Source organism: Peromyscus eremicus, chromosome 7 (genome assembly GCF_949786415.1).
Source record: "Peromyscus eremicus chromosome 7, PerEre_H2_v1, whole genome shotgun sequence".
In the NCBI taxonomy this organism is placed as follows: Eukaryota; Metazoa; Chordata; class Mammalia; order Rodentia; family Cricetidae; genus Peromyscus; species Peromyscus eremicus.
Genome location: NC_081422.1, coordinates 32,342,367 through 32,361,657, shown reverse-complemented (window position 1 = coordinate 32,361,657; position 19,291 = coordinate 32,342,367). Strand labels below are relative to the sequence as shown.

Genomic DNA, 19,291 nt, shown 5'->3' with positions numbered 1-19,291 from the left:
CTGTAATTTTGCTACTGTTATGAATTGCAATGTAAATACCTGATATGTGACCCCTAGAGGGGTTGCGACCCTCAGGTTGAGAACCACTGCTGTATAGGCACAAGCCCACCCACATTCTCATGAACAAAGACAGGAAGAAAGATCAATATGTTAAGCTTCTGAGGAAGCCATTGGAGGCCACCAAGCACTGGAGACCTGATATTTTGTCTTTGTATGGTCCCAGATTCCCAAGGTTCTAGGAAGAATGCACATGGGATTCACCCTCACCATTTGGAGGGATGGGAAACCGGGTGTCCAGAAAAGGTACTCTAAGACAATGACTCCTTTGTGCTCAGAATGGCCTCTGTTACACCCAGGAACCAGCATCAGACTTGTCTTTAGTTAAGGACAGCTTGTGTTTGTGGGTAAATGGCCTCTAATTTGGGCTGGGGCGGGGTGGCAGGTACCTCAGACATTAGGGATGGAGGCATGGGGAGCTGGGAGGTGCATGGGAAGCATAAATTCTCCCCCGGGGGCTCATAGGATGGTCTCACTGGGTAAAATTACAGATGTTAGTTTCCAGAAAACCCTTTAGGGGATTGGCCTGGACTTTTAATAATCTATGTAGTCCTAAGAGGGCACAGCTCAAACCCACTGAGAACACAGCCAGAGAACACAGTCAGTAAACCCAGCACACATGCAACGGGGTTTAACACCGAGATCAGCGTTTCACCCATTTGTGCAAGTTCACACACGTGTGCACCCTAAACGGGGATCAGACCACGATCTGCCCTTGCCCTAGGCCAGCGGCATCCGGACTTCTCAACCTCCCCCGTGCTGCGGACAGCAGACCGTGGGCAACCGGAGCAGGCTCCCAAGGCAGCTCAGGCACTGATCTCCACCTGCCCAGTCTCGTCCTGCTCGCGGATTCTGTGCACGCCCGCAGTCCGCAGTGTGTGCGAGGCGCTGCGCGAGCGGCCGGGAGAGCTCGGGGCCCGTGGCGGTGACGTGTGCGTCCGGCCGGTGGCGGGGGAGCGCGCTGGGGAGCGTGGGTAGCGGCGGGCTGAGCGGATGGGCAGCCCCGGAGAGCGGCCCGGCACGGGCGGTGACACGGAGTAGCCAGGTGGTCCAGGCTCTGTCGTGCTCCGAGGCTCTGTTGCAGGGTTCTCATCCGGCTCCGGGGAGTCCTGCAAACGCAAGCCCTGCAGGGGTCAGCGTTCCCCTGACCCAATCTGGGAGCGCGTTTTTGTTTTAGGTACCCGGACTACAGAGGCTGGGGTCCCTCCGAGTTTTCACCCCCACCCCCACGTACAACTAGGTGGCAGACACAAGTCTAGGAATACACGACACTTAGTATGGCCCAGGCACACGACAAGTACTCAGTAAATGTTAACATAAATCGGTGTCGTGTCTTGTCTCTTAATCCTCTTTCAGAACAGGTCAAGGCAAAGGGGGCTATTGGCATTGCATGTGAGCAGAGAACAGAGGAAGGGCTCTGAAGCCCACAGATAGTCTTGTGACAGGAGATATCCTGCACGCGGTGGAAGCTGGGGTAGTCCCTGAGATTTGGAATGCATTGAGTCAGGTTTGTGTACTGTTGCCTATAATTGTGAAAGTAAGGTCTGCCACTCATTACTTACTCATTTAGCCATTCACAAATTTGTTTGTTTGTTTGTCTCTCTCCCTGTCTCATTTTTTAATCTCTAAAGTGGGGATGACACAAAGATTTCTGCAAATACTGCAAAGGGATGGCCACAGCATCAGCTCCCTAGCGTTCCATGGGGACTCCTTGACAGGGCAACTCACTTTGTCCTTCAGGATATAGAGTGCCATTGGGTTCTTCCGCTCCTGTTCTCCACTTCGGGGTAGGGTGTCTGCTGCATAGGGAAAGAAGGGAGTGTCTGGTCCAGGGACAAAGCCTATACACCACCCAGCACCTACGTGCTTGGCTCGTACCCTGCTTTGCTCTTCTGACTTTCTCATGACCCACTTCTTCCTTTTCCTCTCTGATCTGAGTGCTGATGGGCTGGGCCAGTGGGTGGCTGAGCGCTCACCTTCTGACTTTAGGCGGTCATCGTTCTGATCCATGTATTCCAAGGAGTTTTGCTTCTCCAACTTCCTCTTCTTCCTGCAAATCAATCCGACCCCCACCAAGAACAGAGCTATTGAATGTGAACAGAAAACCTAAAGGATGGACAGGAAGGGTTCTAATGACCACAGAAGAAGCCTTATGATGGGAAGATGGGTTGAGAATGATGGTAGCCCAGGAACTTAGGAATGAATCTCATCTAGGTTTGCATGCTAAGATAGCTGCTAGCATTGTGACTGTGGATAGGCCATTTATCCAATGTGAACAGCACACTAACCCAGCTAGACTGAATAACCCAAAGGGGAAGCCACCATCAACAGTGCTGGGGTGGTCAGAGGTAACCGAGCACAGATGCAGTTCCGTATACAGTGGAAAAATACATCTGAAAAGAGGTGCATCCTAGGAGGAAGAAAACTCAGAGATGAACATAGAACTTGGGAGCTGGGATTGAGGGATAGCTCGGTTGGTAAAGCGATTGCCTTATAAACGTGAGGATCTGAGTTCAGTTCCAAGAATCCACATGAAACAGACGGGTGTGGTAGCACACAATTGTAATCCCAGCGCTGGGGAAAGACAGGCAGATCCCTGAGGCTCAGTGTCCAGCCAGTTTAATCTAATTCATGTGATCCAGGCTAATGAAAGACCATGCCTCACAAAAACAAAACGACAACAACAAACCAGAACGGATGGTTCCTGAAGGACAACACTGGAGGTTTATCTCTGGCATCCACACACGTGGGCATCTACATACACCTGCACCAACACCAATGCATATCCATACTTCCACCCATACAAGCATGTGCGTGAGCGCACACACACACACACACACACACACACACACACACACACACAGAATAGAGCTCGAGAAATGGGGATGTAGCTTAGTAGTAGAGTGCTTGCCTGGTATGTACATGACCCCAGATTTAATACTAATAACACAGTCAATCAATCAATATTAAACATGGGACTGAAATAGGCTGAAGGATGAAAGCTGATGTTACCTAGACTTTTTAGAGGGTTTCCAGCAGGCACAGACTGTCACCAAGGTCACAAGGAGGAAGATGCCTCCTGTAGACAAGATGATATAGAGGGAGCTTCTTCCTAAGCAAAAAGAGGCAGAGAGGTAGGGACAATTTGAGAAAGGAAGCAGGTGTGGTGAGTAAAACAGTAGAACTGAGGGACTAGAAAAGGGCCCCAGTAGCATGGATAGGCAATGGCAGAGCTTCCCAGGAGCCTCCCTCTCACTGGTGGCTCCTCCAGGGACAGTCAGCCCATCTCTAACCTGTCTTACTCCCTCTAAACCAGTGGTTCTCAACCTGTGGGTCACAACCCCATTAGGGGTCAAATGATCCTTTCGCAGGGGTCGCCTAAGAGCATTGGAAAATCTATATTACGATTCATAACGGTAGCAAAATTACAGTTATGAAGTAGCAATGAAAACAATTTCATGGCTGGGGTCACCACAACAAGAGGAACTATATTAAAGGTTGCAGCCTTAGGAAGGTTGAGGACCACTGTTCTAGACAGTCACTCTCTGGAATGTCCTTAGTCCCAGTGGACACTCACATCTTGGGCAGGCAGGGAGACTTACTATACACGGTGATCTTGACAGGCAAGCTTCGGACCTGGCTGATAGGGTTCTCCACCACACAGCTGTACAGGTCGTCATCCTCCATGAGCACTCGGGTGATGGTGAGCACCTTTTGGTCAGGGGACAGGAGCATTCGGGAGTCGTTGAGGAGGGGTTTGCCGTCCTTCAGCCAGGTGTAGCTGGGCTTGGTGCCATTCTCGTGGGAGCAGTTGAGGGTGAAGGCCTCACTGAGCTCCAGCACAGTGGTTGAAGCCACTAACACATGTGGCTTTGAAATGGGCACTGAGCCCCAGAAATAGGAGAGTGGAAATGCCTGTGAGTCAAAGTCTACAACATGATTTCTCCCCCTTCTTTATTCTCCCGTCTTTCAAAATATAACAGTTCAGACTGTAGCCTGAGAAGTCCCTCCAGAGATCCTTAGCTTAGTTCTTTCCCATCCATCCATCCATCCATCCATCCATCCTTCATCTGCTCATTCTTAATCAAGCATCTTCTAGACTAAACAACACAGCCATGATGAGTGCATTCATTCCCTTCTTCCTAAATATGATTCTAAAACCGCTGAGCTTTACTTAAACTGGTCAAGCCTAGAAGACATTTTAGTTGGGGGACATCTAGGTCCAGCTCTCTAGGTTTAACACTATAGGCTCTGTCAGTCATATGAGCTTGGGCAACTTACTCTCTGTAACTCATTTTCCATGTCTTCAAAACGGAGAGAGTGACATTATCTAGCCCTCGATTATTGCAAATGTTAAGCAGGCTGGTCCATGCAAATACTCTATTCATGTTAGGCACTATCTTCTAACGCCTGCTCAGCCTTTTGTGTTTTCTAGCCTCAGTCCCAGTCTTTTCCTGCCTCCTTCCCTGCTGAGTGTTTTACCATCTACGGTGAGATTGATGGTCTTCTCCCCTGTGAAGGTATCGTCAGTGATGGAGATCTCCACTTCATAGGTTCCCTCATCCGCCAGCTGCAGATCGCTGAGAAGCAAGGAGCCATTTTCAAAGAGCCGGATACGGTCTCGGTAGTCCGGCCGCAGAGTGCCGATGACCTCTGTGCCTATAGACTGCACCACAGTCACTGGCTTGTCACGTTTCAGCTGCCACTTCACCACAGGCTTGTCGCTGCTGGTGCTACTGTACTGCACAGAGAGCAGGGCGGACTTCCCCACCGTGCCGTGGATCAGACGTACTGGGCTGGTGATGTTCACCCCCTCCAGGGGGACTGCAAACAGAGGCCCATTGGGGAAGAGGGCAGTGTCAGCCCCTTAGCTCCATAGCCCGCTTCCACCTTCAAGCCCTCTGATCGTCCTCATACCTTCAGACCCTCAACTTCCTGCCAGTCCTGGCTTCTTACCCACCAGCGCCATCTCCTCTCTCTCCAACAGAAGTCCTTTGCTTCCTCTCCTGTGTCTTTCCTCCTAGCCATCCCAGGTCTTCTGTGGCTTTGTCGCTCTGACGTTTTCCCCACCATCTACCTGTTGCTGGAGATTATACCTATCCTCCATTCTACATTGCTTTCATAGAAATATTGATTGAACATCCTACGTGTCAAATCTGATACGGAATCAGGATGGCAGGAAATAGAGAAAGCACGATCTCAGAGAAGGAGGAATGTATGCTGAGACAATGCTCAGGAAGAGGACCCTTAGGACCTGAAGACCACACAGGTACTTCCCAGTCACACCAAGAATCCTAAATCCTTTCCCCAGGTATAACTAACTGTATCTTACCCAGAGGGCTCAATATGAAACAGCTGGGCAGCTCGGTGGAAGTTTGGGGAATTCACCTAAATTCCAGCCCCATTTGTACTCTCCACAGAGGAAGCGTTTGAATGAGTAGAATAAGGAGTTTGGAAGCTCAAGGCTTTGCAAGACTGGGCTCTACCACTTGCTGGCTGTGTGCATTTGGATAAACAATCTTTCTAAGCCCCATCCCTCTCGTTTATAAAGAAAAATAGTGACTATGGACCAGGCACCAGCCTGTAATCCCAGCTCTTTGGAGGTAGAGACAGGGGGATCAGAAGCTCAAGATCATTCTTGACTACACAGTGAGTTGAAGTAGGAGGCCAGCCAAGGATAAAAGACCTTATCTCAAAAAAAAATTAAAATTAAAAAAATTTATATGTATATAGAGAGAGCTAGGGATGCAGGGCTGTGCTTTTCCATTCCTTCTCTGTACTAGATTGTTTAGATCAGATCACAAGATAAGTGAAGTAAAAGCTTGGTTATGGTAATTAAAGCAAATTTTATTTGCTAAACACATTCCATTTGTTTTAAGAGTAGGTGCTGTATCAAGTACGAGCTCCTCCTTTCTGTAAAAGGTCAAGGAAAAGCGAGTTGACTACTTTTTCACCTTTCTGGGCCTCAGTTTCTTCCTTGGTGCAGTGAAGTAGTTAGTGAGACCAGATGATCTCTAAGCAATTTCCAACTCTCACATTCTATCCACCATCAGCCGGTACCACTCAAACCTCAAGAGATGAGGCTGCAGAAAAAGCCTCTGTAGGTGTGAATATCTGAATACCATTTGCTTATTGGAGGGAAGTCGTAAGTTAAGGAAGTTAAAACAGACAAAGAAAGCTATTTGCAAACTTTCTTTTGTCTTGTCCTGAGAGAAAGGATTTCTGTGTTGTCCAGGATGACTTCTACCTCACAATCGTCTTGCCTCAACCTCCAGAGTACTGGGATGGCAGAATTGTGCCAAAACACTCATCTCATAACTATTTTTATATTAATTTTTCAAGGTAACATCTCATGTATCCAAGGCTGGTCTCAAACTTGCTCTATCGGCAAGAATGATCTTGAAATCCTGATCTTCCTGCCTCCATCTCCCGAGTCGAGATTGTTGGCATGTGTTGCCACACCCAGTTTTATGCAGTGTTTAGGAGGATCCTAGGGCTTCATGTACACTAGACAAGCACTTGTCAACTGAGCTACATTGCAGCCCCTCAAACGTAGTTTTTAAAGATTTATTTTTATTTTATGTATATGAGGGTTTTGCCTAAATATCTGTATATGTACCACATGCATGTCTGGTGCCTAGGGAGACCAGAAGAAGGTGTCAGGTCCTCTGGAACTAGAGTTACAGATAGTGTGACCTATCATGTAGGTGCTGGGAATCGAACCTGGGTCCTCTGCAAGAACAAGTGCTCTTAACTGCTGAGCTACCTCTCCAGCCTTAAAGATTTGTTTATTTTTGTTTTTTATTTATCTGTATGTATGTGTGTGTCTATGTGATCGTATATTATACAGGTCTGGGTGCCTGTAGAGGCCAGAAGAAGACATCAGATCCCCTGGAGCTGAAGTTATAGGCTGTTGTGAACCACTTGGCTCGAGTGTTGGAAACTGAACTCGGGTCTTTGGGGAGATCAAGAAGTGCTCTTAACTACTGAGCTATCTCTGTAGTGCTTCTCCCCAAACAATTTTTTTTTTTTTTTTTTTGAGACAGGATCCCACTGTGTAATCCTGGCTGGCCTGGAACTTGCTATATAGACCAGGCTGACCTTGCATTCACAGAGATCCACCTGCCTCTGCCTCCCAAGTGCTGTGATGAAATGAATTTGACATCATTCTTGACCTAATCTTAAACATTTTTTTAAAACAAAAATGTTTTTGTTTTCCTAAATATCTTACATAAAAATGGAAATAAATGAAATATGGTCCCATCTATCTTATTAGTTTTAGCAGAAGAGATGATGGGGACTCAGTCCTCCTCCCCAATAACACAAAGAGCTACTAGGAATTCCGGTGGCCCTGTGTATCAGACTGAAATCCAATTGACCACGTGATCTGTATAGTTTATTTCAATTTTCAGTTTATGTGATGACTTAAATGGGTTTTCCTGTCTAACAACTAGTAGGTCCCATTCTTGGCTAGATTTAGAAAAGCAAGCTTTCAAATTTCCCTAAGTGAGCAAAGGGGCTTTGGTATGTATGAGCTGAGGTGGTTCTGGGAAAAAATCATGGAGAATGCTTAAAGGGCACCATGGTGATGCTCAAATAGAGAGGGGACATCTACTCAACTTCTCAGGACCCAGTCTGAAACTGTAGGACAAGCACATACCAGTTATATGTGTGGAACCTCAGAGGTTAGCAAATCTGAGTAAAGAGGGGCCAGAGAGATGGGGCAGTGGTTAAAATCACATTCTGCTCTTGCAGAGGACCCAAGTTTAGGTCCCAGCACCCATATCGGGTGGTTTACAGCCATCTGTAACGCCCGTTCCAGGGGATCTGATGTCTTATACATATAAACACATGTACACATAAATAAAAATAAAATGAATATTTAAGAAGTTTGAGGAACTGGAGAGATGGTTTAGCAGTTAATAGCGTTGGTTGCGCTTCCAGAGGCCCTAGGTTCGATTCCCAGCATCCACATGACAGCTTACAACTCTCTGTAACTCCAGTTCCAGGGGATCTGACAACCCTTACACAGACATACAAGTGGGCAAAACACCAATCAATGCACATAAAATAAAAATAAATAAATCATTAAAAAAAATAAAAAAGTAAAATTTTTGAAAAGCAGCCCTACTATGGTTTGGATGTGGTTTGTCCCTCAAGAGTTTGAGTGATGTAAGCCTTTTCTCCAAGCTGGTGATAATAGGAGAGAATGAAACCTCTAAGTGTAGAGTGGGTAGCTTCTTGGGAGTACTGTCCCTAGAAGGAACTAAGATAGTTACTGTGGGACTTTGTGTTAATTTTCCAGGAATTAAGTTGTTATAAAAGAAGGAGCCTAAGCATCCCCCACCGCTTCCTGTTTTACTATGTGATCCCTCTTCTCACATACGTTCTTTGATGCCATCAACTGTACCACGATAGGACATAGTTGAGGGTCTTCTCCAGAGCTGGGGTTATGTTTGGACCTTCTACCTCCAAAACTATGAGCTAAACAAACTTCCTTTCTTCATAAACTGTCCAGACACAGATATTTCATTATAGAAATGGAAAACTAACTAATACAAATCCCAAGCACCAGACTTTAAGGCCTCTTATTTCCTTCTACCAGTGATAATCCTAGACCTCAGACAAGTAGAAGGTATTAATACCTTTCTCTCTTCTATAATTTCTGCTCTCTCTCTCTGTCTCTCTGTCTCTCTCTGTCTCTGTCTCTCTCTGTCTCTCTGTCTCTCTGTCTCTCTCTCTCTCTCTCTCTCTCTCTCTCTCTCTTCTCTGGATTATATTGTCTCCTGTTCCATTCCAAGTTTCCAGTAGCCTTTTTTGTGATGTTTCCCCCTGTAATTATGCTTTTTTTTTTAAATCAATTTAGATTACATTGTGGATAAAAACGATGGAGAAGATACAGTTTTTTACTGCCTCCTAATTTACCCTAGCGCAGGTGGTGGCCTTCCTTATGCTTGTAAACATGGGTATGCCTGAAAGCAGAAGGGATACATGCACACTCATTGTAAGAGGATGGCGCCATCTTTCTTGGATGCTGATGACCAGAACATTTTTGCTAAGCATGAACAGTTGCCTAGAGACTGGAAAGAATCTGAGTTTGGGTTTCAGGTGACACAGAGAACTGGGACAGGAGCCAAAGCAGAACACAGAAATGAGGAAATGGCTAACACCTCAGGTCCAGAGTGGCAATAAAAGGGAGAAGCATTATTCCACCTGGAGAAGCAGTTAACTTAATCATTGTTTCTGAGGCATCGTTATATAGAAAGTCTCTGTTTCCACCATAGGCAGAAAAAAAAAAAAAAAAGGAAATTACCATCTCTGCCAGATCTGTCTAACTAAACAATGCCCTGATGTTTATAAAGGTCAGAAGCTTTTACTCAAGGGGGATTGAACCTCCTGTGATATGGAAGAGAGACAAACTTCAAGAATGTGTCTGCACAGAGTTGTGATCCTTTTCTGGTTTCATCCCTTAAAGGAATCACCATCCTCTAGTTTTCACACCTTTACAGGGCAAAGTTTTCATTTTGTCTTAAAGTCACCTTTCAAAAGCATCAGGGGGACGATGCTGAACTCACGTTGTGGGCTCCCTGCACCTTACTCATTCTCTAGCACCAGTAACCACACTTGTAATCCTTTCTCTCTGAAGCAGGTTCATTTGCTTGGGTCTCTGAGCATCCTAGATGCCCTTCCCTGGCCTTTCCCAATTGCATGATTCCCTTTCTGAAGTATGGTGACAAGACCCACACACAATAATCCAAGGGCAGTGAGAACTTTTTTTCTCTGAAAGGAAGAACATTTTGTTTTCTGCTTTGGGTTTTTAATACTCTTCCTATTTAGTGATGATCCGGAAGAAGGCAAGGTAAGTGTGCATAGGGGGAAAAGAGATAAACTACATGGTGGCCAATGGTGATGTAACCATAGAGTCACATTACAGAAGGCATCACGGGACTGCTCAGTTAGTAAAAGTCAACTTTACCCAGGACCACCTAAAATCACCTGGGGCCAACAAGACCAACAGAAATAACTACTGTCTGTCTTTAAATTCAGCACAATGATATGTCTATATCACTGGCCTTACAGAATTCCCTGCTCCCATCATGTATCTGATGCCATCCAAAGACAAAGAACAAAAAGAACAATAAGAACAACAGGCACAGAGCAAACCTTGCTCTGAGAAGCCCTCTCCCTTCCTGAAGTTCCTTACCATTTCTGTACTTACCTCAGGTTTGCTCATATGATGCTCTCCCAAATCCTGAGTGATAGTGGAGAAGCCTGCTCCCTCTGGGTGCACTTTCACTCTGAAACTAACTTCCTCCCAGCTCTTTGCTTTGTCTCATCTCTGAATTCTTTATTTGGTGGTTATCAAAACCTGGAAACATCGGATTGGCACTCTCCACAATCTGCTGTCACTATCTCTGAGACCTCTGTCGAATTCATCACTGGCGACAGTCTGAGAAAATGACCCATCCTCATCACTTTTACTATGTAAGAGCATCATTTGTTGTGAAATGGTTGGGATTATTGCTGTCCTGCTGAGGCCTGGACCATGACTGTAAAATCATTTGAAATGTCAATCATTCAGGGACAATGGGGGGAGGGGCATATTAAGAAACAGAAACTGTGAAGAAGTCCCTTGAGAGATTCAGGCAAGAAGAGTCGGGCTTTTCATCTACTCTGTGAGGAACATAGATGTCCAGGAATAATTTAACTATATATTAAGACAACATGAAAATTATCATGTTTGTGGATTGAAATTATCACTATTGTTAACTTCTCCATTCTCTCAGACCAAATATTTGACCTATAAGTTGACCTATAATTTAATACACTACTATTCAAATCTTAGGAGGCTTCCTTTCTTGTCATTAAGATAGATCAACAGAGTAAACTAAAGCAGACTTGCATATGATGTGTCAATTTACGGCAAAACTGACCACAGTATGGCAAGGACAGGGTTTGTTGTCCTTATATGACAGGACTACTGCTTTAGAATTGCACTTGGCAAAACTGCTTTAGCACACCACCCCCCTCAGCCATTCTCTAAGGTGTCCCTTTCTATCACTTTTAAAACTATCATGTTCCTCTTATTTGTCTCGCACTGGAAATCCTGAACGAGGAGGCCTGGTGCAACTGCCCTGCTAGGAATGAGGACATCTAGAGACACGTGTGCTCCCCTTTGGCTGTCACACCACTGAAACAGTGGTCTCCGAGGAACTGGAATTCCTCAGAAGTCTTCTGATAGGAGAAGGAAGAGCTGAAGCCTCAGGCTAGCCAGAGAAAGAACTTGTCTTCTCGGGAAAAAAATTCATGTAGTTCTGACTTGTCAGACCACCTTGCTCAAACAATGATGGGTCAATGATAGGCAGGACCACATTGTGACCAGGACTGTTTAGTTACATATACTTCTTCTTCTTTTTTTTTTTTTTTAAAGATTTATTTATTTATTATATATACAGCATGTATGACTGCAGGCCAGAAGAGGGCACCACATCTCATTACAGATGGCTGTGAGCCACCATGTGGTTGCTGGGAATTGAACTCAGGACCTCTGGAAGAGCAGTCAATGCTCTTAACCTCTGAGCCATCTCTCCAGCCCTACATATACTTCTTGCTCTCTGTATAAACCTAAACTTCATGTTTGTACCCCAAAGATAGACTTGTAGAGGATGGGTCCTCCTCTTCCCAATGTGGCTACACTCAATTATCCTTTCTCTGCTTTTTATTGTTATTTGTCTTTTATTTTTTATTTTTTTATTTTTTTTATTTTTATTTTTATTTTTTAAATACTTTAAAATCCATTTTTATTTATGCATATATATATATGTGTGCACCTGGTATTGGTGCCGGGAATCGAACCCCGCACCTCTGCGAAAGCAGTAAGTACCCCGAACCACTGATCCATCTCTCCAGCCCCATGTTATTTGTCTTTTTAAAAACATTTATCTGTTGTTGGTTTGGTTGGTTGTTAGTTTGTGGAGGACATGTTATGTGCTCTATGACACGGGGTACTTGAGTTCTCTCCTTCCACTGTGTTGTCCCCTTAGAGTGTGAGACTTGGAAACCAGTGTCTACCCACTGAGTCATTATGGCAGTCCCTTCCTTGTCTTTTTAATTGGCCTGTTGAGGATAAGTGCCTGAGCCTAGCATGTGAGAGTTGCCAGAACCAAGTCTCTGGCTCTTACAGTTCTGGTAACATCATTTAATGGTTAAATCCTGCTAACTCTTAAAATGATAGGTCTCCGAACATCTCTGGTGACCTTTACAACTCTCCCTTTATTCTTTAGTTCTGTGCACTGACCAACATAAAATTTATACATTAATGTGAAGTGTAACTTGAAAAAAAAATAACATCTATCTAAAGAGACCGGCAGGAGCTAGTCAGTCCCAGGAGGTTGAGGTTCACTGCGATGTTCCAGAGAAGAAAGAAGGAGATACATGGCCCGGATGAGAAAGATCCTTACTCAACATTTAACCGTCCTGGCTTACGCTCTACCCCCACAAAATGTTTGTGTTCTTCCCCACTAAGGTGTGTATGCGCATGCGCTTGGATGTGTGTTCACTGATGCAGAGACGAGAAGGGAACATTGGCTGTCCTGCTTTACTACTCTGCCGTACTCCCTGAGACAGTCACTCACTGAACATGCAGCTAGGCTGGCAGTCAGAAAGTCCCCACAATCCTCCTGTCTCCTCCCTGACTCCCTGTACTGGGTCTAACAGGCATGAACTTGACCACACCAGTCTTTTCATGTGTACTTTGGTCTTCACGAACTCAGGTCTTCGTGCTTATGCAACAAGTATTCTTATCTACTGAGCCATTTCCTCAGGCTCCAGCATGGAGCTTTAAGGAAAGTAAGTTCCTTAGAGCCAACTCTTGAATAAACAGGGTCCTTCCCACCAACTCTGGGTTCCCAAGTACTGACCACTAAGTGGCAGCTTTCCTGGACTTCTTCCAGTAACAATCATTATAATAAACAGTGCTTGGACATGTAGAAGTAAAAAATGAATCTTTTCCCTATATAACATGTTGGACAAGTATCAGTTTAAGATAGACTGGGGGGGGGGGCTGGAGAGATGGCTCAGAGGTTAAGAGCACTGGTTGCTCTTCCACAGGTCTTGAGTTCAATTCCCAGCAACTACATGGTGGCTCACAACCATCTGTAATGAGATCTGGTGCCCTCTTCTGGTGTGCAGGCATATGTGCAGGCAGAACACTGTAAACATAATAAATAAATCTTAAAAAAAAAAAAGATAGACTGGAGATCTAAGTATGAAAGGAGAAACATTTTAAACAGAATACCACAATGTCTGCTTGGTTTGGGAACAGATACAGAGTTCTTAGAAAATAACAACAACAAAATCGGTAACCAGCCAGGTAAGGCGGTCTAGGCCAATAACCCCAGTACTTAGGATGAGGCAGAAGGATTGCTGTGAGTTTGAGGCCAGCCTGAACTGCCATAGTGAGTTCCAGGCTAGCCTCAGCTGCAGATTGAGAGTCTGTTTGAAAAATATAAAAACAAAGACAGAAGGAAAAAAGAAAACAACAAGGAAAACCATCCAGTCCACTAAAAAAAAAAAAAAGCTTTGCCAACGATTTGGAACAAGGGCTTGAGAGATGGTTCAGCAGTTTCGAGCACATACTGTTCTTCCAGAGGACCAGAGTCTGATTCCTGGCACCTATATTGGGTGACTCATAACCACCTGTAACTCCGTCATGTAATACTCAAAACACACACACACACACACACACACACACACACACACACATACACACACACACACTTGAAAAAAAAAACAAATCTTTTTAAAAAAGGAGTTGGAACAGGTACTTCATAAAAAATATATCCAATTGGCTGATAAAGATATAGGAAAAGCTCAACTTGATTATCATGGAATGTAAGTTTAAACTATAATTTGATTCCATTTCATACTAATTAGGATAGGAAGACTGGGAGATGATTGTCTTATGAAGGTTCTAACTTCAATGGGTTCATTCATCAATGGTTGGTTCTAAGAGAGCTATTAAAAGGTAGGGCCTGGCTAGAGGAGTAAGTGGCTGGGGGCATGTCCGGCCAGGCCCCTTTCTGTCTGTCTCTACTTTCTGTCTGCCTCTCTCACATGTTCCCTAACACTGTGATGGTCTATCACATCAAGCACAGGCCCAGAAGCAGTGGAGCCAAGTGACTGTGTGATAAGGGACAGGTAAGGGCACTTTCTATATTATAATAGACTTGCAGTGTCTATATTGTCCATAGGATTCTGCACGTACACTCTCTAACTCAGATAGTCATGCAGGAGGAATGTGAAACTCAGTGGCCTTAGGCCTTTGTGAATCCCCCCCCACACACACACACAGAGAGAGAGAGAGAGAGAGAGAGAGAGAGAGAGAGAGAGAGAGAGAGAGAGAGAGAGAGAGAGGATGAAGATAAGGAAAAAGTACAGGGAGAAATAAGAAGAAAAGTACCAACACCATGAATTACAAAGATAAGGCTTGACCACCTGACCGGAGGGACCAGACTGAAGTTTGGAATGATTAACTGCTTTTGTTCTTGTTCCCTATAAAATGGGCTAGTTGGCGATGGTCTGAGTAAGGCAGATTTGAGAATGATAATACTCTGGCCTCCTAGATTGCTGGCTCTCTGAATAAAGCGTCGTTTCAAGATTCACTTCCTGCCTCCGCTCACCGGCTTCTGTAGTAACAGGCAACACAAGCTACTTGGGTTCATATCTTGGTGAGTGCAAAGCCAAAATAAACATAGCCAAGACATAAAAGTGGAGTGGAGAAAGATTTATTACCTGAAACAGGGAAGCAAAACATAGGATTTATTTCCAAAGCAATGCCCTCCTTGAACAAAGGAAGAGTACTCATATAGAGGTTGGCCCAACCCCAAGCTTTATCACTTAAGGAGTATACTCCTGGGCATGCTCAATATGATATGGAGTATATGTTTAGAAGATTAAAGTGATGACAGGAAGGCCTCTGGGCATCAGCTTGTATCATAAAGTTTATGTTGAAAGTGAAGGCTCTTTGAAGGTACGTTAATAAGGGGGTCTGCCTCAGTGGCTAACAGCAGCTGAAATACTTGGGTGATTCTGGGGAAACAGCATGATTTCTTTCTTTCTTTCTTTCTTTCTTCCTTCCTTCCTTCCTTCCTTCCTTCCTTTCTTTCTTTCTTTTTTTTGAGACAAGGTTTCACTCTGTAGCTCTGGCTGACCTGGAATTTGCTATGTAGACTAGGCTGGCCTCAAACTCACAGAGATTCTCCTGCCTCTGCATCTCAAGTGCTGAGATTAAAGGTGTATGCCACCAACCTAGCCATATCTGTTTCTTTATCTAAGGGATGATTATATGGGCTTGTTCACTTGTTAAGGGCATATCAGACTATAACCTTATACTAACTGCATTTTCCTCTATGAGACTTTTCAACTACACTATTTTTTAAACCCAAAAGGATCACCACTGCAACATGATAGTGAATTGAAGCTATAAACATATTGGGTGTGACGGCTCATACCTCTAATCCCAGGTTTCAGGAGGTTGACATGGACTACAGTATCAGACTGTTCTAATATCCACCTGCTCCTCCAAATTCAGCACAGAAACCAGACAGAGAAGAAGAAAAGTCCAGAGAACAAAACCTTCAAAGTTTGGAGTTATGTCTTTTAATGTTTATTTCTGTCAACACCTTAACCTCTGGATAAGTCTTATCTGAATATTCTGTGAATTGTGCTATGGTGAGTTTAAGAAGGCTGAATTTGGCCTGATTTAGGGCCAGCCAGATTGTTTAGTGGGTAAGGGTGCTTGTCGCAAACCTGATACCTGAGACCCACAAAATGGAAAGAGAGGATTGACTCCTGGGACTTGTCTTCTGACCTCTATAGTTATGTGCCCCAACTCCCACAAAATAAGCAAACAAATATGAAAACAAAGAAGGGGCACGCTGCGTCAGAGGAAGCCCGATTCGTCAACACCAGAGCCTGGATTTTATGTTATGTGTATGAGTGTTTTGCCTGCATGCACATATATGCATAACATGTGTGCAGTGGCTGCAGACATCCGAAGGAGCCATTGTATCCCCTGAAACTGGAACTGCGGATGGTTGGGAGCCACCCTGTGGGTGCTGGGACTCTAAGTTCTCTACAAGAGCAGCCGGCAGCCTCTCCAGTCCTCTCCATGCCAATCTTAATCCTCTATTTCCCAGCTTCCATTGCGGTCAGGCATGGCCACGTGACAAGTTCTAGCCAATAGAACTAGGGGGGAGGTGATACATACCATTCAGAAGCTAGTTTTGGAAAACCCTCCCTTATATGTCTCATCATTGTTTTTGTTAAGTTCTTTTGTTTTTTGTTTTTTAATTTTCTCTTTGGCCAGGCATGACGACCAAGGCCTTTAATTTCTTCTCTCAGGAGGCAGAGACGATAGCTCTCTGTGAGTTTGAGGCCAGTCTGGTTTACATAGCAAGTTCCAGGCCAGCCAGGGCTACAGGGTAAGAAGACCCTGTCTCAAACAAACAAATAAATGCTGTACTTGGACTAAATAGAGACAAACCCCATAGCGATCCACACATTGAAGTCGACAGAGTCCCATCAGCTTAGCGTGTTCCTTGAGAACTCTATGCAATATCGTCCTTCCTCTCCCAGGCCTAGTCTACTACTTCATTACACTGACATGTAATGCCAAGGACTTAAAAGCTGAAATGTACCTACTACAGAAGCTGACGTTTTCCTAATAATACAGCAAAGATGGCAGAGACTTATTACAGAATCTGCACATTTATTGCTTGTTGCAATAGCAGTACAATAGCTCAACATTTAGCTTATAACTAATATTTGTTTGTTTGTGACAGGGATCTCAAGTAGCCCAGGCTGTACTTGAACTCACTATGTAGCAAAGATAACTCCTGTTCCTCCTTCTTCTATCTCTCAAGTGCTGAGATTATAGGCGTGCACCACCATGCCTGGTTCATAACTAATATCTTATTAACATAATTCATAATTAGAAAATAGCTTTGCTGTAGGCTGAAGTACATCTCAAACTCACATACTGAAGTCCTCTTAACCCTCATCCCCAAGCCCCACATCTCACAGTTGAACTTCTTTTGGCAATGGGTTTTTTGCGGAGCCAAGGAGTTAAGATGAGGTCATACTGGAGCAGGGTGGATCCCCTTCCGCACACGTCCTTGTAAAATGGGGACATTTGAACACAGACACGCAAACAGGAAAACACCACCTGAAGGCTGGAATTTTGCTGCCACAAGCCAAGGAGGCCTGTGACAGATCTGTCCTTGGTGCTTTCAGAGGGAAGTGTGGCACCATCAATACCTTGATCTCTAGCGTCTGCCTTTCAGAAACGCAAGACAACGACTTTCTGCTACCTAACCCACCTACTCTGTGTCATTTTGTTTCATCAACTCAGAAGAATTAAATAGGTTTCCATTCTATTCTACGTCCTTGTTGTCCCTTCAATGCGTCATGGCAGACTAAGAGATCCGAAGTCTATCTGATCCTGCCAGTAAAGATCACTCAATTTTCCCCTCCTACCACTTATATAGACTATCTCCCATCCTCTGAAAAAGGTTTACAAGGCTTCTGCTGAATTCAGTTCATACTTTTCTCTCAGCAATGCTGAACTTCTGGGCTCCGCCTAAACACAGGAGGCTATTTCAAGCTCCTGACCTTTGTCCACTTCCCAGCAATAATCTCACTCATGCCCCTACCTATTTTTCTCATCCTCTAAGATTCAGTGCAAACGTTCTTTCTACAAGGAAACATTCCCTGGTTCTCGCCCACCTGCATCCTGCCCCACCAGCAACAACTTCCTGGATGGAGGCTGATTCCTGCTTTTTGTTAAAATGATCTATGTATCTGCTTGCCACACTGAAATGTGCGTTTCTGGGCTCCCTGTAATTGTGTATATGTACACATAAACACATCTACAGTATTTAAAATAAGATCAGTTTTCCATAGAGTTGATAGGGGGCATCACAAGAGGTAGGTGTCTATGACTTGGAATGAATTATGAATAGGATGGATTACTATCCTAAACCGGGAGTCTCATTAGCTACAAAGCTTCTTTTATCTTTCAAACTGTTTGACACTCAGAGAAGCCAGGGTGGAGGTTTGGGAGGCTCAAACCCAAGATTTCCCCTCCTCCTCTCACCAAGAGTTCACATAATCCCTTAAAAAGAATGCTGGACAAGCCCACGCCAACATGTCATCCCATAAAAAGTGGCACGATGCCTTCCATCTAATGTACTGAATGCCGTGGGCGCTCCAAAGTCATGCAGTCTTTGGGGGAGGGGGCCAGGAGCCAGGGACCGGGCAGGAAGCACGGGGAATGAAGAGATATATTCAACACTGATTCCTTAATTCACTGAGATGCTTCCCACGGCCACTGAGCTCTCTCCCCTCCTCCAGCCCTGAAGGTATTCAGGCTCTGCTCTCCCCCTCCCTCTTCGTCAAAAGCCCCAAGTTCTTTTCTCTAGACCCCTCTGGTCTCCTACCTGGATGGATGAGAAGCAGGTAGACAAAAGGAGCGAGGCGCAGGGCCCTGGAGGCTCTGGACAAGGCTCCTCTTTCTCTCTTCATTTTGGGTGGCGTTCTCCAGCTCTGGTGCAGACAATTAGCATGATTTCTCCACTCCGGGCACGTCCCTTTGTACCACTCGGAGTTTCTCTGCCCGGGCACAACCCTGCCAACTTCCCTCTGAATACACAGAGCTCTGTGTGTTGCCGGCCTTGTTCTCTCCTCTCGCTTTGCTCAGATCTAGCATTTTCTAGTTTGCAAGCCCTTCGCCCCCTTAGTTTGGACAGGGGTATCTCCACGGCATGATAATCTCCACTGCATATTCCATCATACTGGGCTCTGGTGGTCCAGCGGTTCTTGGCTCTTCTGCAATAAGGCCCACTCCCAAGGCCGTGCAGATCCAGGCTCAGTGTCCCAACCTACATGGCTCCACCTCACACTCCTCCTTCCACGTCAGGACAGACTTCTAATAAGGGAGAAAAGGTCGCGGTGTGGGGGCAGGGGGAAGGGGGGTGCGCTTTTGGATATCTCGGGAAATGAGAGACCTGAAAGAATTGCTGAAGAAGTGGAAAACCTGTTTTACCCAAAGGGAAGAAGATCGGGAAAGGGCTTGAATTCTGTTACTTGCACAGTGTTCCAGTTGGGATTTTCTCCTATCACAGGTTCAGAGAGATGTTGAGGAGCGTCTTTCCAGAGGTCACGCTGTCATTCC

General features: G+C 45.0%; 1 protein-coding gene across 1 annotated transcript; it reads right to left on the bottom strand.

Moving 5' to 3' along the window:
• Positions 1-231: 231 nt before the first annotated feature.
• Positions 232-19,022, bottom strand: Hepacam (hepatic and glial cell adhesion molecule). Its single transcript, XM_059266756.1, has 7 exons — positions 18,558-19,022; positions 4,540-4,881; positions 3,660-3,941; positions 3,070-3,169; positions 2,034-2,107; positions 1,786-1,856; positions 232-1,166 (listed from the first exon to the last, which is right to left on the bottom strand). The coding sequence occupies exons 1-7, from the start codon at positions 18,640-18,642 to the stop codon at positions 864-866; spliced, it is 1,257 nt and encodes a 418-aa protein (XP_059122739.1). The 5' UTR covers positions 18,643-19,022; the 3' UTR covers positions 232-863.
• Positions 19,023-19,291: the final 269 nt, after the last annotated feature.